The sequence below is a fragment of the Chiroxiphia lanceolata genome, chromosome 6 (assembly GCF_009829145.1).
Source record: "Chiroxiphia lanceolata isolate bChiLan1 chromosome 6, bChiLan1.pri, whole genome shotgun sequence".
Taxonomy (NCBI): Eukaryota; Metazoa; Chordata; class Aves; order Passeriformes; family Pipridae; genus Chiroxiphia; species Chiroxiphia lanceolata.
The window spans coordinates 26382400-26407946 of NC_045642.1; the positions used below are offsets into that span (position 1 = coordinate 26382400).

General features: G+C 40.4%; 2 protein-coding genes and 1 long non-coding RNA gene across 4 annotated transcripts in view; 2 read left to right on the forward strand and 1 right to left on the reverse strand.

The window, feature by feature from the left end:
• The first annotated feature begins 32 nt into the window (after positions 1 to 32).
• LOC116788192 lies at positions 33 to 1740 on the forward strand. The gene is made up of 2 exons (XR_004357573.1): positions 33 to 1045; positions 1109 to 1740. It is a non-coding gene; the product is annotated as an uncharacterized LOC116788192 (long non-coding RNA).
• Positions 391 to 9056, reverse strand: NDUFAF1 (NADH:ubiquinone oxidoreductase complex assembly factor 1). 2 transcript variants are annotated; one of them, XM_032690728.1, is made up of 5 exons: positions 8781 to 9056; positions 6752 to 7366; positions 4713 to 4898; positions 3403 to 3477; positions 391 to 834 (listed from the first exon to the last, which is right to left on the reverse strand). In XM_032690728.1, the coding sequence occupies exons 2-5, from the start codon at positions 7247 to 7249 to the stop codon at positions 694 to 696; spliced, it is 900 nt and encodes a 299-aa protein (XP_032546619.1). In that variant the 5' UTR covers positions 7250 to 7366; positions 8781 to 9056; the 3' UTR covers positions 391 to 693. The 2 variants fall into 2 exon arrangements, with proteins under 2 accessions (XP_032546619.1, XP_032546620.1); XM_032690729.1 differs by lacking the exon at positions 3403 to 3477 and having other exon boundaries at positions 8781 to 8902.
• Positions 9057 to 9072: 16 nt separating this feature from the next.
• Positions 9073 to 25547, forward strand: part of RTF1 (RTF1 homolog, Paf1/RNA polymerase II complex component) — a 28870-nt gene continuing 12395 nt past the window's right edge. Inside the window, exons 1-6 of the mRNA XM_032690725.1 lie at positions 9073 to 9267; positions 10961 to 11071; positions 19706 to 19853; positions 21329 to 21533; positions 23615 to 23729; positions 25389 to 25500. Coding sequence (XP_032546616.1) covers positions 9073 to 9267; positions 10961 to 11071; positions 19706 to 19853; positions 21329 to 21533; positions 23615 to 23729; positions 25389 to 25500 — 886 coding nt within the window. The remainder of the gene's footprint in view (positions 9268 to 10960; positions 11072 to 19705; positions 19854 to 21328; positions 21534 to 23614; positions 23730 to 25388; positions 25501 to 25547) is intronic.

Genomic DNA, 25547 nt, shown 5'->3' on the forward strand with positions numbered 1-25547 from the left:
CTGGTATCTTTAGAAATAATAACCCTCATTACTTCTCTCCAACAACCTTAGCTCTGTAACACTGTAGGATTATCCTCATGAACTCTAAAGGAAAATCCAAGCCTGCTGCATAGCTACTGTTTCAATCTTGGCAGCAGCAGATTTTTCTTTTTTTAGCTATCCGGAGGAGCCAAAGCTAAAGGTTGCAATACTTCAGTCTTTTCCACTTCTTGGTGCTGCCGTTTGTAAATCTCAGCAGCTGAGTCACACTTAAGCACCAGTCCTCAGGGGATAAATTCTCATCAGACTTTTTTTTGGTTTAAAACTAGCAGGTTCAAGTGTTTTACAACTGTCAACAAACCACGTAATGTATAAAATGAAAGTGGTGTACAAAAAAATAACTGCAACAAGCTCATGAAATACTTTTTATTTTAGTAAGGGTCAGGACAGAAGCTAAAACTTACCCAGGGAAGAGTTACTACTTTGTAAAGAACGCATCACAACTCCCCTCAGGCTAGGTGCAGTAAATGTCTGTACAGTCTCTCCAGGATTCTGTATTTGGAAGCTTCAAGATGCCAGTGGTGTCACACTTCAGGCACTTATCTTTTTAAAGTTTACAGAGGATCTTCAAGTTGTTATAAGCCACATGTTAAGAAGTATTTTATAAAAATGAACCAAATATCTGAAGAATGTCCCAAAGGAGACCAGCCCACCTTAGACTGGAGTATTCTTGTCATACATTTCATAGGCAAATTCTTCTGTATGAGCTCTGTCATTTAACAAGCCAATAAAATCTATCTCCAGCTGGAACGGACCATCTACTTTATCTCCGATTGTGAATCCAAGGGTACTAATCTAATTAAAAGATACATAGAACAGTATTTATAATGTTACAGTCAAACCAAATTGTACCTCTCACTCCATACTTTACAAACAACTCATGGCCATTTATTTTAAACTGGTATTTGTTCGAAATGCAACAGCATTTCTTAAGGCTTGAACACTTTTCCCCATTTTTAATACAGACCCCTGTAGGAAATGGATTCACATTTGCCTTTCTACTGCTGTAGTGAACCCTTGATTTAAAATAGCCTGAGCCTAAAGCAACACTGCAATTTTTATCCTTCAGGGTTTTATCATGATTGGGTTTATAAACACATTTTCTTATAAAGTCAGGTACAATTCTTTTGTGAGTTGGAAAGATAAAAGATCTAATTAAGGACAGAAAGGATCATACTAAACCAGATGTTTTAAAAAGCATGAAACTTAAATACTGAGTTTAATAGTAACGCAAGGTTCTTACCCACTGTTTCCCAATTAGAATAATGTTCTTAAAAATAACATTGTTTATCCCTTTCCCTAATGTTCTCCACCACTATTCCCATTTTAAAAAATAGAATTATTCTAACTGCAGTAACTTCCATAAAAATCTGTGTGGCTCAGGCATGATTTCTATTAGCCTGTGGCTTGCCCAAAAGCTCCTTCAGGTTTTATATGTTATGAAACACTTTTCAGAGACTCCAGTGTTAACAGTTCTGTGGTAAATTGAGTCACCAGTGCAGGCCACCTCCTGAACTCGAGCTGCCCTGAAGCCCTGCTAGAAGTGCAGGTCTGAGCAGTGCCATGATTTTAAGAACTGCTGTACCTTCAGGAAAATAATGTTGTGTCAGATGAATAATTGTCCAAGTCTAAACATATATTGCAAATGTATGTCAAATAAACAATAGAGCAAAGCTAAATAAATTAAATGCATTGACATTCCTCTTGGACTATCCTAATGCTTTAAATTCTGCCCTCGTAGCTCTACAAACAGCCTCTTGGCTTCTGGAGCCTGGAGAGTTTTTAAAGCTCCATCTTTCCAATTCACATTGCAGATGACTACTGGAGGCACCTAAACTCTCTGATCTGAAGAATCTATTCCTTTGCAAGCCCTAGATACCTTGGCTGTTCCCTGCTTTCTTATTCCTATTTAACAATTATTTCCTGCCTTCCCTGGTTCCTAGGAAAACATATAGTAGTACCCTGAGGGCCATTCACTTAAGAGTTGGACTCCATGATCCTTATGAATCCCTTCCAACTCCAAATATTCTGTGGGATTCTGTGTGTGACCAAGACATCATGATTTCATAAATTGCCATCACCTTGCTTCCTTGCTTTTGGGGTTTCTTTAAAATATGTTTGTAAAATTACACTGCAAGTGCATAATTTTTACTCTGAAATACTATGCATAAGAACCATGAACAAAAATAAAGTGTAGGATGCTTAGATCAAGTATTGTTTAGTCCCTCTAACTCCTAGTAAATATTTTTAAACACCCCATATACAACTCTATGTTTTCATTTACCACTTTGAATGACTATATTTCAAAAACTGACAAATTCTTCGATGGCCATTTTTAAACATAGGCCTTTTATAACAACTTTCATCCATAATGCATATTTTTTTCTTGTAGCTGATCAACCTTCTTCAAATCATTCATACGTGCTTTCTACGGCCTCAACTTCTATTTTAAAGCAGATTGTTTTCATGCTGTCAATCACTGAATTACCCTCAAATCTTTTGGTTTTTTTTCATTATGGCAATTAGGAACTAAATGCACTATTTCAGGTGACTAACACTGATTCAAGTAATGGCCCTTTTATTTTCTTCCCATATATATTTCTAACATTGTTTCCCTTTTGGTGGTCACTGGGTATTAAGCTGCCCTCAATTACATACAGGAGAGTCACTGAATTTTAAAAGAAAAAAAAGATTCAGAAACAATTTTTTCATCATGTTTCCTCTGAATCAGTCTACCCATTTTGAGAAATAAATAAAAATATTCAATGCATTTACTTAGACTAGGAGGCCTGAAAAAAACTCCAAAATAGCCTATAAACACATCAGTTTACGGTTCATGTGAAGGTCACTGATATAGTACATCCTCAGATAAATGATATCACAATATGATATCTTTGACAGTCTTCTGTATCACAAAGAAAATTTATGATACTTCTACTATTTTTGGCAGTACCGTGCCAACCAGTATTTGAAATTGCTTAGTCACTTTGATCACTACACACACACACACACACACACACACACACACACACAAAAATTGTTGAAAAGCTAAGTGCATTGTGAGTTGTTTCTTGGTTATATAAATCTTCTTAAAATATTTTTGGAGCACCTATGAAGTAAACTGACACTGCTATCACAAAGTAGGATAATTTAAGTGCAAAGGCAAGCACACAAGAAAATACCTTATAAGAAGAAGAGGCCTTTCAATTTTAAATTCAGAAATATTGAAGGATTTTTAAATTATCTATATCATGCCAATATGATCTTAAAGGAAGTTCTGAGTTTCTTACAGAGCAGTTGTGTGTTCCTCATACTGCCTTTTCAAATGAAATTTCAGACAGAGAAAACCTATAGAAAACTTGCCTTGTCTAGCCAGATAGGATGCTGGCTATCCTGGACTCTTCCCCGACTGGAGAGAAAGAATTTGGAGAACGGAATCTGACATACACACAACAAAACAAGACTTTAGTGTCACCAGTATATAAAACAGAAACTCAAGGAAATAAAAAAGCCTGTCAGTTAAAAAAAAAAAAATAACACTGCTACAGCTGGTATCAGCATTAGTTGGGTAGATAAAACTGGCACAAAGGAACGTGCCAACATTAACTCTTTCAAACAGCCAATCGCAGCCAGCGCCGGGCCATCCTGTTCTGCAGTGGCTGTAGCCATCATGCAGGGTGTTACCCTGTTAGGACACAACGAGGGGCTACAGCACAGAAGGTGGCTGTTTACATCTCCTTGGAGATGTAAAGGAGAATATCTCCTTCCAATAACATGTCAACATAAACCAGAAATTATTGAAAAGTCTGGCATGTGTGCACATTGGCAGCTCACGTGTACCCAGGCCGTGGATTTCATAGTGCAAACTTTGTACTGAGACATCAGTACTCCAGCAAAGCAATTCAGAATAATGTAGAAATTACTTTGAATGCAGTGGGAGCAAGAAAGGAGGGCTGGCTGGTGAGGGTGAGAGGAAAACAACCAAGCCAGCAATGACACACTGACTTTCATCCTCCTGACTCCTCATCCGTGAAACAGTGGGCTGTTCCCATGTTTGGACAATGGTATTATGAAGCACTCAAAGCCAATTTGTAAGGATGTGCAAACCTCCTTATCATTGTCATCAGCCAATTATGAAAGGTCCCCAAGTTGCATCAGAAAAGAGCTGCAACTCACACTTTTTAAAAATATTATTTTGTGTCACAGATTCAAGAGTCACAGGTTCAAGGGTCACAAATGACAAACCACACCTCTGAGTCTCTGATTGACTCCAGCAAGGCTGCGGATTAAGCAAATCCTGTCACAGGGAACAAATCCTACACCAGCCTATGCCCATTTGTATTATAGATAAAAGGGTTATCACAGAGAATATTCATGGCAACACCTGCTAAGCTTCAACTGCTATATTTATCCTAATACTTCAGTAATAGCCAACAGCAGGCATTTAAGTGAACATATAGTGGATGAAATCTTTAATACAATTGACACAGCAGGCCCTCCCACAATCCAATTTTGGGAACTTCCAAGCCAAAGGCACATGTCTGTTGTATAACAAATACATTGAATGGACAGCAATAGCAATAAACTGTGAGTGTTGAAAGAATTCCCCTTTCACAGTATTTTGGCCAGGACCCCAAGACAGTCTCATTAGTTTGAAAGACTCATCAGTTTACCTTTATTTCCTCCCAGTATGGGCCTCCTCGGGTGAACATGAAGTAGTTGTAGAGGTCATCCTTCTGATGAGAGAAGTAAGGGTCTGTATAAATGTTTACCATCCAAGGTCTGCCATCACCACGGACACGTAAATACAAACTGTTGAAGTTTGACCAGTCATAATACTTCTTCCTTCTGAAAGATCCCTACAAATTATTAATAAATAGAATTATTTCTCCTTAATAAGGGAAACTTTTATTATGAAGAATAGAGCACTGTTGCTTTGATCACTGCCCTCATTATTATGAAAATTTTAGATTATTCTTTCATCACACTGAATGCTGAGCTCACTTGATTTCCTTCAGCACTGTATTAGAGAGCCCACAAATTGCAATATTACCACCCTGAGGACTAATGCTTTCAATTATAAGCCACAATCTTTTAAGTATAGGAAATCAGACCTTCCTAGGACTGAATTCCCCACCAGGCAAGTATACAAATGCTATAGTGATGGATCAGTAGTTACATAGTTCATTAAGTTTAATGTAGTTCATTAAGTTTAATATTCTGTGGTCAGTTCTAGATTATTCAGAGATGATGACAGGAAACTGAAAGTGGGATAATTTATCCCCTGTAATAACCTCCCAATTGAAGACTAACATAAGCACTGGGAGCATTTAATGTTTTCCAACACTTTTTTTCATTAATTGTGCAAAATGATACCAACTGCAAGCATGTCTAATTCTCAACTGCATTTTTCCCAGAGATCTGCATCTTTGTTGCCATTTCAATACAGGCAGATCCAAGAGTCTTCAGAGAGTTACACTGAGGTCACTTAGAGCAAAGGTCAGGGTTATTCTTGACCAGAACTGCTTAAATGAAGTCAAAATTAGCAACAAAAATTCAGATGTTTCCCCTTTATTTTACAGCACTACTATGGGTTACATACTGACTATCCTTCTACTAACTCATCTTGTAGGTTACAGTATGACTAGATCATCAATATATTAATACAAGGCCTGTAGCTATTTGATTTTATGGTTTTGACAGTTTTTAGCCTTTCTACTTAAATAAAGAAGAGTCTTTGTATTTATGTTTTCACTCTCCAATTTCAAACTGCCTTATAAAGATGGACTGATACACTTCACTACTTCAGAATTAGGAGGTCACATTTGCACAAATCAGTAGCAGTCATGAGAATTTAATTCAGACAAGATTCCACTTGTTGTTCCACTCGTCTGACCCACTGTCACCATTTTAATTGGTTTTCTTCTGTTTCTCATTTACCCATTGATTTTGCCACTGATATGTTTTTTGCTGATATGTTCTTCTCTTCAAGATTCTGGCCCAGAAATTATCTTACCTGTGTAGTTGTGCCAAAACACAAACAGAACAAACTAAACAGTTAAGGATTTTAAACACTGAGTCAAAATGTTCCTTTGCTTTTAAAGGTACTTAGAAATAAGGAATGAAACAAGCAGTGTCAATAACATCACATCCATTTCTGGTTCTATTTTGCTCAATTCTGAGCTATCAAAGACCTGTGTCTCCCTTTTTCTGATGTACAGTAGGAGGCAGACCTTTAAAAGTTCCGTTCAAAGCATTCTTTTCTGTTCCTGTGAGAAAAAAAGATGAGCTTGTTCACCCTAACCAAGTTTGACGAAGAGACCAAGTCAAAGCCCAGAAATTTTTTCCTTATGACACATTCAATTAACTTCAAATTTAGAGAGACATCTAATTTAATCATACCAATTCTGGATATAAAGATTCATTTAGACTCAATGATCTTGGAGGTCCTTTCCAACCTTAATGATTCTACAATTACAGATCCTCCATTTGCAAGGATCAAACACATATTATTCCTTTTCTAAGAAAAACTTTACGTTCCTTCCAGGTCAAAGAATACAGCAGCAATGACATCCCTGAAAGAATATCTAATACTCCTGAAAGCAATCAGTTTCAACTGTAGTAAACAGCAGGCTACTTGCTATCACAGGGATTACACAAACATGCCCTCAGATTCAGTAACAAAGCTGTGCACACATGGAGCTGTACTTACCAGTCGTGGTTTAGCTCTCATACTACAATATCCACTGTATTTTGTCTCCCCATCACGAGGCGCTTCCGTATTGAGGGTTCCGTACAGCAGAGCACCCTGGTTATTCCTACTCAATTTGAGGTAAACTTCACTTTTCCCTCCAATCTCTACATCAGAGGAAATAACCCATTTATTTAAATCTTCTTGGCTCCGAAACTGCCACAACACCCTCGTCTGTTCCAACAGGTACTGACTTAATGGACGGCCTTCAGGTCCCACTAAGTGATTTTGGGTTTCCTCCTTCAGTAAGCTTAGCTGAGTCTTTAAGACATCGAAACCCTTCTTAAAGCTGAAATCAGCATTCTGCCACAATGTTTTTTTCTCAGGCTCTGCCCCTGGCCTCCTGTAGCTGCTGTACAATTTTGAATGGCTCAGGAGAGGTCCAAGCAACTGGAGCAAAGTTTCGTGCCTGCAGCATCCACCACGTAAGGAAGCACTGTTCAGCAACATCATAGTCATATTGGTAAAACTGAAGAATTCACTTCCAGTAAGGCAATTATTGGGTTGGAAATTAATTTAAGAACAAAGAACAAAATCCAGAGCTGTCTTACTGTAGTTACTGTAGCTGAGCTTCACCTTTAATACAAAAAAGAAAAGGTTAAAAAAAATTGCATATAGGATGCATTGTGAAATGGTTTAATTTTTAAACTCAGTGTTAACTAGAAATCTAAGTCACTGGAAAAAGGAATGAAAAAACCATCAATAATTACACTTCCTCAGAGTTCTAGTTTATTTCTTGACTTCCACCCTGTGCATTTTCCTCCTCCCACAATGTGAAATCCCCAGGCAAATAAGAAAACCCAGGTAAAACACTTCAAATAAAACTGAAAATAATAAAAAAAAATAATTCCTGTTCTTCTCTTCCACTGTAAATAAGTTCAGGTGTCATGAGCAACACCAGCAAAAGCAATCCAAGAAGGTTTCTAAAAGCTGATAAACAAAGTATTATCCCCTGCAAGAAACCCACAAATTCACAACAGGCAGACTCTGCTGCCACCAGAATGACAGTCTCATTTGACAGTCAGATGACAAGACTTTTCAGATAAGAAGTTCTGCAGCAGCCATCCTACATGCCTCATCCAGCTCCTTGCCCCCATCAGTGTACCTGGTTTAGGATTACAGAGACGATTGCCAAGACTGAAAAAATGAGCATGAAAGATTGCAAATCAATAAGGTGGTTTTTTAAATAAAGCTTTGGAAAAATTCTGAAAATCTTCTCTTTCCTTCTCCCTGTATCACTGTTGGTAGGAGCAGCTATGCAACATTGCTATTCTCTAATTCATAAAGAAGAGCCTCAACATTCAATGCTCTGTACAGAGTCTGTTACCTCTGACTCATAAAGTTAGATAGGTTTCTGGTTTTCCTTTCATTTTTTTAATGCCACAGAATAAATCCAAAAATTATGTCAAATGTGTTCAATTTCTCTGAGCTTTTAAGAATGGAGTACCCCACACATACTGGCATTCCACATATATATTCACTACATGCTACATGCCTCCCTTTACCCACGGTAAAATCCACTATTGCTGTTTCACACTCCAATTATGTTGTGCACTGTGGGCTAAAGCTGCAGTGAAGGAATTCACATTTCGTTCCATCACGCATTCAGGAAGATTGGAGAAAAGTTCCCGAACAGGAAACCCTGGCTCCTCTCCTTGTTTCCCCCGAGTGTCAAGGAGGAGATAAACGGCGAATTTTAACACATTTTACTTTTTGCCTTTACTTTTGCTGAAGACTTACTTGCCCATCTACGGCAAGTCTTCAGCAGCTCACCGGTGAAGCGCCACCACGACCCACCGCCCGGCAGTGCGACGCCTCGGCTTCAGCCGCGGCCCGGGCACCGGGAGGGATCCCGCCCGCTCTCCCGACCCCGGCGGGCAGGGGCGAGGCCGGCACAGGGACACCAGCGGTCGCGGCCTGTCCCCGCAGAGCGGCCGCCTCGGCCCCTCCCGCTTCATGACCGACAGACCCCGCACCGCCGCCGCCTCACCTTTCCGCCACCGCGGCGGGTCCGCTGCTCCCGGGCCCGCGGCGGAACGCGCACCGCGCCGCTTCTGTTCCGCCGCCAGCGGCGGCCGCAGCCGCTGATGTTCCGCCTGCTCCGGCGGCCGCGGTGCGATCCTCGGCGCGATCCTTGGCGCGATCTCCTCCCGCGATGCCCTCCCTCCGCGGGTCTCCGGGCGCCACAGGAGCGGCCGCGGACCGAGGTACGGGCACAGCTCGCAGCTCCGCGAGGGGAGAGCGGCGGCAGCCCCACCCTGGCCCCGCCCCGCAGGCCGCGCATGCGCGGTGCCCTTTGTGTCGGGCGGGCGGGCGGCGCGGGTCAGGCCGGGCCGGGCCGTGCGAGCGCCGCCGCCGCCGCCGCCGCCGGGGCGGGGAGGGGGCACCGCGGCTCCGCCATGGTGAAGAAGCGGAAAGGCCGCGTCCTCATCGACTCCGACACTGAGGACAGCGGCAGCGAGGAGAACCTGGACCAGGTGCGCGGTCAGGCCCGACCCGAACGCTGGGCCTGGGCTCGCCGGCCCGCGCGGGGCTCGGCGCCGCCATCCCCCCCTCGCTCCCGCCCGGAGGTTCCGCGCCGCTCTCTCCTTCCTCAGCTCGATGGAGCCCCGCAGCCGCCGAGGGAGAGCCCGCGCCCCTCCGGCGGGTCCCCGGCCCGCCCCTGGCAGGCGGCCCGCCCTGGCGGGGGCTCCTTGCCGCGGGCCCGGTACTCGGCGCCGGCGGGACGGAGGGGCGATGGATACCCAGGGGCGGTCTGGCCCTGAGGAGGGGTTAGAGAGGCCCGGCTGCTGGCAGTCTGAACCCCTCGGGTAGTGGGGGAAGAGGCCCAAAGGGCTGGGCAACTTTTCGGTGCTGCTTTGGCAGCGGGAGAGCAGCGTGTCAGGTCCTTGCTCCCCTCCGGGCAGGCGGGCTCCCAGAGTGTTAATGCGTGTTTAATGTCCCCCCCTCAGTCCTGGTGGATGCGCTGGGGGAACCCTTTTGATGAGAAACGGCATTGAGTTAGGAGACTATAGGTGTAACAAGAGCAAGTATTTATTTATTTGTCATCAGGGCATCTCCCTGGGTTGTAAGTGCAATATCTGAACCGTGTCAGGGCTGCAATGGGGGGCCCTTTCCTCTTTGGAGGGAACTGCTTTTAAAGAGTCGTTTCTTGGTGTAGCAGGCACTGATGGTGCGATTCAAAGTGTAAATAAAGACGTTATAGGTGAAGTGTGTTACAGCTTCTATGGCAGTGCTTGTTCCGGGGAGAACTTTAGCTGATTAAATATGCTGAAGCCTACATTGTCTGATGTAATTTAATTGTTGGACCTTCAGGGTTTTTAATATAGAAGATGTTGCAATGTTTCAATAAAAAGCCTTCCCAAACACTCAAAAATAGTTTTGCAGCTTGGTGGATGCTCTGTTAAGACAAATACACTGGAGCAGAGCATGCCCTGGTGTGGTTGATCTTGCATACCTCTAGAGCCTTTAGAGCTGCCAGTATCTCCCTGCTAGCATATCAGTTTGATAGTTTCTTTAGAACTTGAAGACTGAAAGAGTTGGACTAGCTCTAGCATCAATCAGGCAATCAGAGTGATGGTGGTAGGAATAACCACATGGCTCTGCATCACTCACTGGGAGCATCCATATGCAGCTGTACCTGAGTAGTAGGTGCTTCCCCCTACACTCAGCTGTTTGTAGCAACTGTAATAGCAGGGATATGTGCAAAGATTAAGATTAGGTAGCAGGGAAGCAGTGTTTTTGTGGTGTGATTTAAGGGTGTGGGGATACTGAGTGTGTAGGGACAGTAAAAAGAAATTGAACAGGTTGGCTAAATATTATCAACCATGACATTATGATGATGCCTAAAGTATTTCCCCTTTAAAGTGTATAATTGCAAACATCTCTTTTGTTTAGAAGCAGCTTTTTGGGTTAATGCTACACAGTGTATTTAGGGTGGTTTTGAATTATTACTCAATCCAAATAAAACAAATCTGGACATGACTCTAAAAATAATTTGTCTTACATTGTTTATACCAAACAAGTAATGGTACTACGTTGTTCCCTAGTTAGTGGGAGTAATCATGTTACTGGGGTGTGCCAGATATCGCAGAGAAGGTGCATGTGCACCAACCTGGATTGGTAAAACTAATTATGACTCTTTGAAATAAATGTATGTTTTCACCACAGGAGCTCTTATCGTTGGCCAAACGGAAACGCAGTGACTCTGAAGAAAAGGAACCACCTGTGAGCAAACCTACAGCATCTTCAGACTCTGAGACATCAGACAGTGATGATGAGGTGAGTTTGTCATATTATCAGTGAAATTACTATGGGTTATTTTTCTGATCGTACCTAAGCAGTGAAAGCGCATTTATCATACAGTATATTTAGCCTGCTGACTTCATGAAGTGGGACTGGCCATCAGTGGAACTGATGGAGACCCATTAAGGCCAGAGGATGGGGTTTTTTTCTTTTTTCCTTTTTTTTTTAATTAATATGCTTTGAATTCTAACTGTATACAAAATAGCTTGTCTACAGTAAAGATGACTGCTGGTTTAATCCCACATTCATATGGTCTGAGTGGTCTGATGAGCTGCCTGCTTAAAATTAGTGTTTTTCCTGTGTCATGCTTGCAGTTGAAGTAGCAGTGAAGATGCTAAAGCTGGACTCTGAATTCAGGGAGAGAGGTTCTCAGCTTTAGAAGGGTCAGGGCAGGTGGTACTATTTTACAGGTAGTAAAACTGTCTTATTTAACTACCTTGATTCTCCAAGAACTGTGTGAACTAGCTGTCTGGCCATTTGGACATGCAAGACATGCTTTGACTGACATTTTTGAAGAAAGGGGCAGGAAAAAGTTTAGCATTACTTTGTTCTAGGTGTTGTCAATTTCTTGTATAGCAGCACTTACCTGCTGGATCTGGTTTTAGTATTTGTTCTTGGTACCACATTCTGGTTAAAAGCTGGTTAAAAGTCTCTACTTTCATCTAGAAAGGAAAATTGGAATAGACTTATTAAAACAGAAACTGACAAACATGTTATGTGGGTATTTGAGTAAAAACACTTTCTTGAAGGCACACAAATGTCTTTTGCAAGCTTTCAGCAAAGCATAGTGAGGTCATTTATTCCATCTATTCTTAAAAATTTAACAGAAAGGTGTTTGGTGTGGGTTTTTGGGTTTTTTTTGTTTTCTGAAAGTACAGGAAGGGTTATCTATTGTGGCAACTTGAAGACCAGTTGGATAGGCCAATGATAAACTATTAAGCATTTGGCAGTATAGCAGAGTTCTTCCAATAAGTGTGAAGAACGTGTGAAAAAATTTTCCTTCTGAAGCATTTTTGAAATAAATATGTTTAGAAGTCTATTTCAATCGATTCTTTTCTTAAAAAAAGAGGTTCTTGTATCTATGTTTAAGGCATAAAGAGAAAAAATTTTGAATGGGCCAGATATATTAGATTTGTTATTGGGTAACACTGTCTCTGTTCAGCTCTGCTGGCACAGTGTATTTATTCTAAGCTGTGTGGAGATCAGCTTGCTTGGGAAGGTGGACTTGAGTGTGAAGAGCATATGAATGATAAAGTTTTCCATTCTGTGTTTACCTCTGAAAACTGATAGAATTTTAGCTTGTGTAATAAGGTCTACCTTTCCACTCTATGTAGAATATGATAATGTATCTCTTCAGGAATTTGCAAATACCTTGTAGATGCAGTAGTGTCGCTGTTGCACCGGGTGCATTTGATACTCTTTCTAATCTCTGTATCATTTCTAATTGATACTCTGTTCTTTCTGACCTCCATGCAGCAAGAGGAAAAGATTTAGAGAAGAGGTAATTAGGACACTTGCTTCTATTCCTGTGCCTGAAATATGCATTCTGAACTGCTGCTTGTCACAGCAGGGTGAGAGGCTGGGTTATAACACTTCTGCTTCTGCCAGTCGTTCAGTTGTGCGCATCCCTAGGCTTGACCACACTAGTACTGCTAAACTACTTTGGTTTTAATAAGTGTTCTTGGTGTTGGTTTGAAATTTGTTCAACGTTGAGGGTTGGGAGAGAGGGTCTAAAAGTTGAAATTGTATTACTGGACTTCCTGCAAGATAAGGACCTTGAGGCAAAAGCATGAAAGTTGTTGCCCTGGGCAAATGTGCTAAATCATACCCATGTATGTAGGTTTTGCAGTGTGCATGTCCTTTGTGGTTCCTAGAAAGTGCTAAATGTTCCAACAATATGTTGCATGTACAGGAAAGGAGCCTAAATCCCTACTTCAGAGGATAATGCAGCATGCTGCATTTTTCAAAAGGGGAAAAGTTTGGGGCATAGAGGAGAGAAAAGCATTTTGGAATTACTGAATAACAGCATGTACAAATCATGCCGCATCTATACAATAGCGCCCAAAGGATTTCACTAGATCTTTAATGTTATGTTTATGTGTCTCAGTGAGAATGCACTTCTCACCCAGATGCTGGTTTCTGTAACACTTAAAGGACCTCTGAATCAAATTTCCTAGCCAAGGGACGGAAGGTGAGTTGCAGGCAATAAAATAGGAAAGATGCTCTGAACTGTCTTTTGTTGGTTCTGTGGAAAATGCATGACTGAATTGACAATAAACTGTTGTTCAGAGAACTGATAAATGGCAATGACTGCAGGGCTTTGCAATAAGAAGTTCTACCTTTGCAGGGAGATATACTAAGCTGGACACAGATGTGGAAGCAGATAGTTCCTTTATCTGTGGATCAGTGTGTGGCCATGTCTACTCAAGAGCGCACCATCTCAAACTGGTAGCTTTCTGCATGTAACCAGTTTGGTGTTAGGCAAGTTATTACTGGGGCTACCATGCTGGAGGTGTGTGTGTCCACAGTGTATTGTTGTTGCCAATTAAAGGCATTGTGTGGATGATGTTCCTCAGTTGCAGTAGCTTAATCCTGGGGCCTTGCACTTTCTTTTATCTTGGCATTGTTGCTTGCAGTAAGTTAATTATTTCTGTTGTGTGGTGAAGCCTGGATGACTTCTGCAACAACTTCACTGACTTTAGTTTTGATTAGACAGAAAGCCACAATGCTGTAGGAGCTCCTCTTTGTTTCTTTTGAAAGGTTTATTGTTACCAGTGGTGGTGTAAGACCTTACACCTTTCTACACTCATTCTAATGTCATGAAGAGTTTGGTTGTCTTTTAACACCTCCAGGGTGGTGGCAGAAGATACTTCCAGGATCAGAAAAGTTATCTCATGAATGCTTGTTACTAGTCTAGAGTTAAATGAGGAATATTGTTTATGCCTTTGTTTACAAATGTGCAGACTGTAGCTGAAGAGTCAAGAGCTATGGGACAGAGGAGGAGGTGAGCAGTAGTGGTGCAGCTAGTGAGGAAGTCGATCTCAAGTAACAGTTGGCCTAGAGGGATTTATGCACCTATTCTGAGGAAAGGACTTGAAAGTTTGGGTTTACTTACTGCATTTCAAGTTCTAGCACTCCATGTGTTCATTCTGTTTTGGGGGAGTCTTTTATGGGTTTGTAGAAATCACAGTGATTAATGTTGTCTTTTCCTGTGTGCTTTTGTTTCATAATATTGCTTAGTTAAACCTTCAAGAATGAGTGGGTTCTCCAGTCCTGTGAGGCCTTTGCCATACTTTTTTTCAAGCTTAGAAAATTTGAAACAGGCTGTGCTTTAATCTTCTTATAAACAGCTTATAGGCTGTGTGCTTTGTAAGTTTGTCTTTTCTTGGAGTCAGTTTCCTTGAGCTGTTAATGGGTGCAATGGTAAATCTTTTTTCAAGGAAGAGAGGTGCTGTTACTTCCCCTACCCCAAATAAGTGCAAAACTGAATTAAGCAGAGGCTTAATGACTTCTCTAGATATTAGACAGTGCCTTATGACTAGATTGTTCTCAGCAAAAACTGCTCCATGAGTACAGAGGAAAAGTTCATTCAGAAAAAAAAAATTATAAAAAATCACATTATCAATTCAAATACCTCCATGAGTCCAATACCTCCTCCTACTGTTCTTCAGAGGTTCTACTGGCTCTCCACATAAATCAAGTCCCAAGAAGTTATCTCCATGCTAGTTTGCAATTTAAAGGAGCTACCTGAAGACTAAATTTTATACCCACTTTTGTCCACAGCTTCTAGAGAAGTCATTAAGCCTTTGTTAGTCTGATTGATGTTGACTGGCTGGTGATGCTAAAGCTGTGCAAGGCGCTTGTTGACCAAGTGTTTTACGGCTGTTGCTATCTCCAACTGTTGGTCCAGGCTTCCTAAATAAAACTTTGCAGGTTTTTGCATCCAGTAGCATCCCAGAGTGTGTTTTGGTGATGGAGGGTGATTCTTTATTGGCAGTAGGTATCTACCATCTTGATGTTGTCACTCAGATGTTCTTGCCACTTTTCAATATGTGACCCCCCCTCAAAATACTTCTAGAGCAAATGTTAACTTGAAGCTTAAACTGAATTTGAACCTACTAGTTCATAATTGTCCACAGTTACCTTTCAGTGAGCTCCTTAGGGCACTACTTGGACAACAAGGGTAGATCAGGGGTCTGGTGATATTTTGGCCCATGAAGCCTTCTTTCGACCAGTTCCTGGCAAGGCCTCTTTTGTGGCTTCAGAAAATGTTTTCTTTATTTGCTTATTTGCTTTCCATTTTGGTGATGATACCTAGAGTCTCTTCTCTGTGTCTAAAATGGTCTAAAAAGTTTTCTATTCATTAGGCTGTTGTCATCAGGAAAGTGTTTGAGGTGTTCACATGACAGGTGTCGGTCCTGAAAGGCAAGAAAAGTAACAAGGGCTTTTTATTTACTATTTAGTTTTTAAAAGTAGAGGTAGAGAGCATTGTCCTCTTTGGAGCTCCTAGAGTGCTGTCTGTAGAGTTTTCCCGGCTTTGAGAAACCCTGAAGACAGTAAATACTGCCTTGTCTTCATATCTGTGCTTTCTGCTCTTGTTTTCAGACAGGCTGAAACTGTCTTGCCTAGCGGACTGTCTTTTGTTCTTCCTGTATGAATGGATGAAAGTTTGTAAGCTAGGCTAATACTGTGTACCTTGGTGCACCTAAGCTGTCGTGTTGTCATGGTGTGTAAGTTTATCTGGTCTAGGAAAGGAACACATTGCTTCCTTGACCTGTTTTGCTTTGTTGTGCCTTGTAATTTGTCTTTTGCTTCTAAAAGCCATATCCAGGAGGGAAGGATATGGCAAGGACAGGCTGACAACCTTGCTTGTGCACCACTGTCTGGTTTGACGGGGTGGGGGGGAAACTGGGAGAACACCTATTTGCAACTTAAAATCTCGGTGGCTAATGCATTTAGATACTGTGTGAATAGAAGAAAACAGCAGCTATCTGAGCAGCGGCGATAAAACAATTCTGCGCTCTGAGCTCACTGCAGGTGTGTGTTTTTTTCTTTTTACTTTTTTTTTTCTCCATGATCTCATTTCATCTCCTTAGTGGAAATATAGCTGAAAATAAATTATTTTCTTCAATCACTTTGTGTAGTTGCTTTTGTAGAAGCTGATCTAGGTAATTTCTGATGTGGTGGGTTGTTTTTTTTTTTTTTTTTTCCCAAGTCCATTCTAGGTACTGTGGCTTATCTTGGATTTCTTAGAATGATAGAATTATTAAGATTGACAAGACCCTTTAAGAACATCATGTCCAACTGTTTCTTTAAAGAAATATGCAAGTTATTAGCACTGTGAACCTTGGCAGCTAGAGGAAAATTTGAAATGCTCTTCTGACCACTTCTTTTGAATGAACCATAAAGCTCTGCTGTTCAGTAGAACTAAACAATAACCAAAAAACCATGCTGCAGTACACTTCTGCATGGATTTATTAACTTGCTGTGTCTGGAACCATGGCAGGTTCCAGATGGTAACCAAGGAGGCAGCAGTGAATAAAGGGGCTGTTTAGAGGAGGCATTATAGTCATGGGAAGCGTGCGAGAAGAGTTGACTGGTACTGCCTGACTGGAACATGGAAGAGGGAATGTGGAGAATCTTCAGTAGAGGACAGATTTTTGAAAGTGGTGGTTGTTTGTTGTTTGGAGTTAAAGGAAAACAGTGCAAAGAAATGTTTCTGACTATAACTGTGTGTGCATTTTTGCTTGATGTTGGACGTGAGCATGTTGTTGCCTTTTTGATTTCTGCCTGTGTGCTGGAGCATGAGGAGGAGGCTCAAGACTTTGATTTGGACTCCAGGTTGTGATGCAGCCCATGGCTTTCCAGTATTGTTACTTCCTCCCAGACCTGCTAATCTGTTGTGTCTTCATGTTGGCTTCTCTCTCTGAACAATGGAAAGAGGTCATTCAGTGTCCAAATGACAACTAGTGGTTCCTGAGTCTGCAGAGCAATTTGTGAACCTAAAAGAGTCTTGCACGGACTATGTCTTGGTTGTGATGACTTATTTGTCCTTAAGATTTGCTCTAACTCTTGTCTTGTCTGGTAGTGGTTCCGGGAATGACCAGGCATTCATGAGAGATTGGGGTAGCTGAATAAGCCCTGAAGCACCTGAGTTGGATGAGGAAGAATTTTTTAAGTGACACTACTTAAACTGGGAGGTGGACATAGAGGTCACTTGCATAAACAAAAGTGAGATGAAGTGTAATCTCCAGGGTGAAATAGAAACCAAAACACACTTCCAAGATGAGGGCGGATTTTTTATTACTTTTGTTGTTGTTGTTGTTGTTTTGGTTTATTTTTTGGTTTGGTTTGGGGGGTTTTTGTTTGTTTTATTCTGTTCAAGAGGTTGTCACACAGGTTTCTTTTCAGTCCTATCTTCCTGGTCCCAGGTTCTCTCCATGATTCTACTTGTGAGTTAAAGGCTGAGAACAGTGATTTGTAACCCATGTATGTACAGCTATTAAACATTTTATTAACTCAAGTCCTGCTGTTTTTTATCTGATCTTCTTTCATCTCAGCACAACCTCTCAAGGTCTCGATATAACTGTGTTGTATACTGTGGCTTTCTGTCTGCTGCTTCCTTGCTGTGCAGCATGCTGGCATGAGGTATAATTCAGTGTTAGAACACTGAAAAGAAGTGGCAGAGCTCTAGGAAGGAGGCACCTCTGCATCACTGCTAAATGCTTAGTTTCACTTTCTCCCTGTTGTGTTTTCATTGAAGTAGGTGAGCTCTTGAGCAAATAGCAAAAATGCACTTTTCTATACACCTGGGAGATGATTCCTTGATGCTGAGGTTTGAGCAGATTAAAGCAAGAGTACAAACTTGTTCTTAATTGATTTTCGTGGGCATAGTTAACCAGAAATATTGTTAGACAGCAATATTGTTAACACTGAACAAATAAAACTTTAATGTGGAAGCCAGTAAAGACTTCGCTACAAGCTCAGTGTGGTATAAAATCAGATGCTTTCTCTGCAGTTTCTCAGCAATCCGATGGACCATAACAGACTGGGGTACCTGCATAGGGTATGAATTGCAAGGCTTGCCACTGTGTTTTTACCTCAGGGAAATAAAAAAACAAATTCTGCATGGTCTTTGACAGATACTTTTGGATATACTGATGATGCTTAAAGAAAATGATGAAGCAGTTGGTAATATTGAAGGTACAAGACTCAGTGTGAGAGCAATCAAAACCTGGGAAACTAAAGGTATTAGCAGATCAAGTGGTAGCTTATAACTACTTGGTTGAGTTTCATCTGGAGTAATTGAACACCAGGGTTCTCTGAAGGTGGTGCCTAATCAGGCAGAACAGTTCATCGAATTTGATGGAATGATTACTGCCTGCAGAAATGGTCTTGATTCATCTACCAGGGCAGGGTGGATGGGTGAGAAGTCTAAAGCTTGTTGTGCACCTGAAGTCAAACCTAAAGTGGCTTTTTTTGCACTTCAGACCAGTTTTGAGTGCAAGATCTCAGTTATGCAAAAGCGTATTTGCTCACTTGAATTAAGAATATTTGTTAATAGACTGCATGCTTGAACAGATGGTGATGTGCATGAAAGATGAGAGTTAAATACAGGTATGAAGAGGATTATGGTCTAAATATACATATATATTTAGAAAAAGACCTGTTATATCCCTGAAAGTCTCATGCCTGCAGAGTTTCTAGGAGAGGCATTGAAATGCAAAATATTGTAAAGCCTTAAAGTAATACACAGGCAGTCCTTATTGGTTTTATTCCCTTCTGGCTTTACCTAGGTAGTTGGAACAATTTCTATTAAGAAATCACACTGTAAGGTAAATACGAGTTTTTCTGGGACTTTGGGACTTAAAATGGCTATCTGTGTATGTGTGGTGATACAAGTCCTGTACTTGGAAACTGCAGTCCAAGTTAAATCAAGATATGATATTAAGAACATTTTTTTTTCCTCTGACTTCTTTGATTCTGATTTGATTCCACCTTGTGTATGTAGATAGTAGTGCCACCACCTGCATCTGTGAGTGAGTGCACTATTGGCTTCTTACATAGAAATACAGACAGTATGTAATACTGATAAAACTGAGATTTTGGAAAGGCTGTCATGTGCTTCATGAAATGTAAAATTTGCTCTTGGTTAAACTAGTTCTGGAAACACATCTGTTGCTTCCATTTAATAGTAAATTGAAGCTAATCTTTACAAATGCAGTTGGACGTGTCATTTAAAATTATTTTCCTAGGAAAATGTTTTCAGTACCTCCTCTCTTGGTGTATATTGCAGACTTTAAAGTCTTCATTATTTTTTTAAAAGGAGTGTCATACTCACTGTTGACTTGCATTGATAAATGATTTTTTTTTTTAAAGAAGAATCCCAAATCAACCACACAACACCCCACCCCCCAAAAACCTTGTAAAAGGCTTTCATTTGATAAGTTTCCTATTGGCTTCTTCTTTTTTTTTTCCCCTCTTTCCTCTTGTATAATTTTTTGCTGACAGGTACTGGACTGTTTCTCAGCCATTTTTACTCCAGCGTTTTGGAGAAGGGAGAAGAGAGTGATGTTTGTGTCTCATGATCCCTTTCTTGGTTCCTTGCAGTGGACTGTTGGAGGTTCTAAAAACAAAAAAAAGGGAAAAGCGGGTAAGGCAGAGAAGAAAGGAGCCATGAAGAAGCAGATGAACAAAGCTGCCTCTTCAGGCAGCTCAGATAAAGACAGCTCGGCTGAGAGCTCGGCACCTGAAGAGGGTAAGATAACACTTGTGCATGTACTTACTGTGTGATTCCAAGGGAAGTTACCCTTTGTGCACACTGAAGAGTAATGTTAAATGGTGATGTTAAAGACTGTCTTGAAAGACTTTTCACTGTTACTGGTAGTAAAGATAGCTTAAACTTGCCATGGCTTGAAGTGCATGTAATTCAGTATAGCATTGCTGTGAGCACTTTGTTACAACTGCAACACTAAGTGCTGTTTCAGCTGAAGAATGTGTGACATATTTCATTACTTGACTTTCTCTTGGAAAATTCTTTGCTTCCCTCTAGCGTGTCCCATGTTTAGTGTGGGTAGCATTTTTTATTCCCATTGACATATTTTCCCTTCCCAGACATCTTGTGAGAGCAAAGGCAGATGTGTATAGTATTTGTGATGCAAATAGGAGCTTATCTTGCATGTATTTGCTCTAAATAGGAATTCTTGCATGTTTATACTGCCGTGGAAGAAGGCAAATCATTCTATGACTTTGTCAGAATTTTTTTATATGAATATAATGAATTTCAATGCTGGGCAAACTTCCTGTCTTTTCTGTTTTCATCATGCCCATGAAGGTTTGCAGGTGCTTAATTGCGATTTCAGTTCATACTAAAAAAAGAAAGTTAAGGAAGAGTATAAAGGAGCCTACAGTTTTAAGTATATCAAGCACCACACAGGCAGACAAAAGCATGAAGTGACTGAACCTGTATATATCAATGCTTACAAATCAAGGTTTTTCACAGTGTGAGCTTGCAAAGCTGGAAGTTTCCAGAAATACTAATACCAGCATGAAAGTGAAAGAACAAATCCTAATGTCTGCTTTTGCAATTTAGTGTAATTGAGTTGGTTAGGTGAGTTAATCAAAGCACTTGGACTTGGATCAAGTTTAAAGGTTGTGTTACCCAATACTACTGGGGAGTCAGCTAATCCCTAAGACCATGTGTAACTGGGAGGGCTTGTTACGAGTAAGGGAGCTAGAGTCAGGTCCTTGCCAGCCTTGAGGGTATTGTGTTTCAACTTTATCTCGTAATGTAGTAATTCATGGTGTTGCAGTCCTCAAATGATGAATTTTGGTCCATCATCTTGCTATATTGGTGGTGGTTAATAGTGTTTGAGGTGCACACACACAAAGTTATGGCTGTATAAGCAACTTCTCAGGAGCATAAGCATATAGGCATATGCTTTAAGACCCTAACATGTTAACCAAAAGGCCTTCTAAAATTTGCTTGTTCTGCGAAGAATTTTTACTTACAATCCAATTTGTCCTCAAATGTAGTACCACTCATTTTATCATTTTTTAGCATGCATATTTTATGGTAATTTCCACTTGGGTTTAATTTTCATTATATGTATGCTTTTAGTGTAGTGGAAGATGTGTGTAAAATTCAATCTTGCTATCCTTTGCTAATATACTGTAATGAAGTGGTTGAACTTTGGCCCAGCTGACTCTCACTACCTTATATTTTTGAATTAGGAGAAGTCTCTGACTCAGAAAGCAACAGCTCGTCATCTAGCTCTGATTCAGATTCTTCATCTGAAGATGAGGAGTTCCACGATGGCTACGGAGAAGACCTGATGGGAGATGAAGAAGACCGGGCTCGACTGGAACAAATGACAGAAAAGGAGAGAGAGCAGGAACTGTTTAACAGGATAGAGAAGAGAGAAGTGCTAAAGAGAAGGTGAATTTGATATTTGTTGATATTTGATAACAAATTCTTACAGACTATATGGAAAGTATGCTGACTGTGCTCTCATGTTTAAGGTCCAAGGGTTCAGCTCTATAAAGTGAATTAAGCTTCACTGTATGTTTTTTGCATCAACTGTCCTTGTAGCTGGTTGAGAAGCACACAGTGGGAATTCTGCACGTTCCTGTAAAAGTTTTCTGAAAGTTTCTCAGCTGTTGAATACACATGGTTCTGTCAGCTGCCCTTGTAGCTATCTTACTGCTTCACAGATTAGATGGCAGACAGTCAGAAGCCTGATTTCTCTTCTGTCTTCTTTTTTATTAGCAGTCATATGCTGATACTTTGGAAAAAGGCAAACAAAGTGTAAGATGTACATGAGTTCCTGGAATTTTTCAGAAAACAATGGTGAAGAACAGAGCAGTGTTAGGGTTGCCTGTATATGGGTGTGAAACTGGTTTGGCACCTAAGAGGAGAGAGAGAGAGAGAGAGATTGAAATAATGAGGACTGGCATTGGATATGTCATTTTCATGGGATTTTTGTGGATTTCTTACCTTGGGTATTGTGGTTTGGTTTTGTCTCTTACTGTTGCACTACCCAGTCAGGCAGCTTCTTTGTAGTAAAGGTATTTTTCTTCCCATTTGTCTAGTTGAAAAGATTTGGCACGTATGGGGCAAATTTTCTCTAGTTTTTTTCCTCTTTAGTGCCTTCTCTTTTCTTAGTTACTGAGAAATTTCCTTAGAAGACTGACATATGTTAAGTAAATCATGTTGATACAAGTGACTACCAGAGTGTCCATTTAGTAGAGCACTGCCTGCCCGACTATGGTTTTAATACTACGTTCATGATCCTGTGTGGTCTTCTGTTCTCCTCAAAGGGATCAGAATGATTGAAAGTTTGCATTTAGATCACATAGAAGGACATCATATTTTTAAATTTTATTCACTATTCCATAGTAACTGTCTGTCTTTTAGAATGAATGCTGTGGAATAGTTGATACCAACAAACTAAGCAATCTAAACTTGAGTTACTGATTTAATCTTAAATTAATTTGTGCTGTTGTGCGTAAAGGTTTGACAGGTAGAACTAAGGGAGTGGTGGGGTAGTCATTTAACTTCATGGTAAGTTCAATCTTTCAAGAGCTTTTTGTATGCACATTATACTGTGAGTTCTTTGGAATTACAGCAGGCATTGCATGGGATACAATGCCTATGCCCTGTGTGTTATGCTTCATGTTAAAAGCATAAAGGGCAATGAGCTCATCTGGCACTTGAGTTTGTTGTTTGCAAAATCCAGAAGAAGAGTGGACTGTGTAATGTACATGTGGATAACACATTTTGAATTTCAGTTGTTGGAAGTTGTCATTTTTTTTGTGTTTGTACATATACACACTTCACTAAAGCAATGACCAGTCCACAGTGCAGTGGGATCTGTCATGGGACTGTTCCATTGAAATCACTACTCTTCTGAATACAGTGGCTGAAAAGAGGGTGATATATTTCATAAAAGTAGACATTTAGGCATGGAAGTGCCTAGATTCTTCTGCAGAAACTGACAGAGTCTGATGAGAATCTTCTGATGCTGAAGGAGAACTCACTGAGACTTCTTTGCGGTCAGTCTTATACAGACCGGTGCCAGGAGAAATGTGAAGTTCAAGCATGAAAAAGTTAGCATGATAGTGGCTTTAAACAAAAAAATTTTTAGCTTTTTAGGTTCAAAGGATGTGAAATAGCCAGTTGATTTTAGAGTTGGAGGCAGCTTGCAATGATCACTACAATAACAAAGAGGGAGTAAGGACAGATTTCTGTGAAATAGTCATTACTATGTGGTCTCATCTGCCCTTTAGGTTAGTTCTCTGTAAGTCTGCACTTTTCTATGCTTGGCTTTTCTTCACCTTATTTTCTTTGGGAAGGAAAGGGAAGGGATGGGAATAGAGGACAGGATAGCATTAAAGGAGCAAGCAGTTGAAGTTTTCCTTGCAGCCTACTAACAATTGTGACAGCATCTGAGCAGTCCTCTGCTTTCTCAGGGAGAGCATTCTTTCTTACATTCTTTTTGTTTCAATATCTGCTACTAGATTTGAAATCAAGAAAAAGCTAAAAACAGCAAAAAAGAAAGAAAAGAAAGAGAAAAAGAAAAAACAAGAGGAAGAGCAGGAGAAGAAAAAACTCACACAGATCCAGGAATCCCAGGTAGGAAATGAAACTGTTCTTAGTGACAAATTGTTCTCCCATGGCGATAGGAGGTAGGATGCTGCTTCTCTCTGCCCCTGACATTTTCTCTTAATGTCAAAAAGTGTAGTAAGCAGGTCAGAACTTATATCAGAGTTTATATGCTCAAACTATCTTTAGTATTTCCAGTTCATTTGAAGAAATGAACATCTTTGGCCTGCTGAGGGTTGCAGTGATAACTCCTTTTAATGAAAAATGCAAAGTTGCAGCTATATCTAGTGTCGCTGCAATAGTCCTCCCACATGAGGACAGGAAAGCAACCTTTTACATTTACTTTAGCCAAACTTCTGTCATTCAGATGAAACGTTACATACACGCCCTTTCTTGCAAATGGCGGTTTGAGAGAGCAGACCAGAAACTGCTCAACTGTTCTCTTAATTATTTTGCATGCACGTAGAGTGTTAAAAATGCTTAGTTTCTACTAGGAGGGATCTTAAGGAAAAGCTTGAATGCCAGGAGGAGCAGAAGTAAGTTCTGCAGTTTTTCCACCACCATTAGTAAAAGGATAACAGCAGTTTTTGGGGCAAGGCCTCTGTAACTGAAGTTTCAAATGGCTGAAGTGGCTGTAGTTGCAAATGGTGAAGATCTTGTCATTAATACAATGTCGGGGCAGACAGGCTCCCAGAGTGGGATGGGATACATCTTTCCTAACTTGAACCATTGAAGAAATAGTTGATTGTTTGCACTTGTTGTCATGGCTAACTTTGTGCAGTGGAGGAGGGCATCTTCAGCTGACATCTTCCTTTCTAGTGAAACAGATGTTTAACATCTAAATCAAATTAGGTGAGATGAATGTTCCCGTAGGCACATATTGAGTGGAGTGAGTCTCATCTCCCTACTCCCCCAACTCCATATATGTACATGTGTGTGTGCACTTAAATAGTCCATCTCTATAGGCCATCTGTAATCTTAAGAAGTCCATCTATAATACAGTGTAGATGCATATACATATATGCATGTGTAAAAGGATGTTATTTAAATTTCTTTTGCAGTGCCTTGCAGAAATTACTTCACCTTAGCTCAAATGACTGTCTTTTATGCTTATTATAGAGGCTACTTTCTATGCTACCTGGTATTCCAGATACATCTGGATAGAAATGGAAAAAAAAGAAGACTTAAAATATTTAAGATTTGAATTCATATTGCAGACTTTACAAACAACTTTGTTTCTGCTCTAAGTATTTTTTAACATAATTTTTTTTTTCTTTGCTGCTGCATGAGAACAAGTGCTTTGATTTGGCCTTGCAGAAGGAGAAGCAAATGAGAAGAATATTCATCCAGTCTTTCCTCATTACATGTTATTTGCAGAATTATTTCCTTTTTATTTCTCTAGTCCTTTTTTAACTTCAAGGCAGAGTTTTGAGACTGAAACTTGCTGGCAGAAATGTTGAAGTATAAATATGTTCATTATTTTTGATATGAAGCAGAATAAAGCAATATGCTTCAGATTGATTTCCCTATCTCCAGCCTCTGTAAAAAATTGACTGAGAAAAATTTAAAAAAAGGAGTTGTTAGTAATTTCTATTTGAAAAATTTTCAAAGTGTGCAAATAATCTTTGTTTTAATGCTTTTCAGTTTATGGATTTATGGTATTGAGGCACTTTCTTTGCATGTTTTTAGGTCATGTCACATAATAAAGAGCGGCGATCAAAGCGGGATGAGAAGCTAGACAAGAAATCTCAGGCAATGGAGGAGCTAAAAGCAGAAAGAGAGAAAAGGAAGAACAGAACAGGTATGAAAACATGTTACTGTTGCTACAGTTTTCTGAAAGTGCTACTT

Coding starts and splice junctions, on each gene's coding strand:
- NDUFAF1 (XM_032690728.1), bottom strand. CDS start 7,249: ATGACTATGATGTTGCTGAACAGTGCTTCCTTACGTGGTGGATGCTGC. Junction 4,899..6,751: donor TGAGAGCTAAACCACGACTG/GTAAGTACAGCT, acceptor AATAATTTGTAG/GGATCTTTCAGAAGGAAGAA. Junction 835..3,402: donor ATCCTATCTGGCTAGACAAG/GCAAGTTTTCTA, acceptor TCTTTTAATTAG/ATTAGTACCCTTGGATTCAC.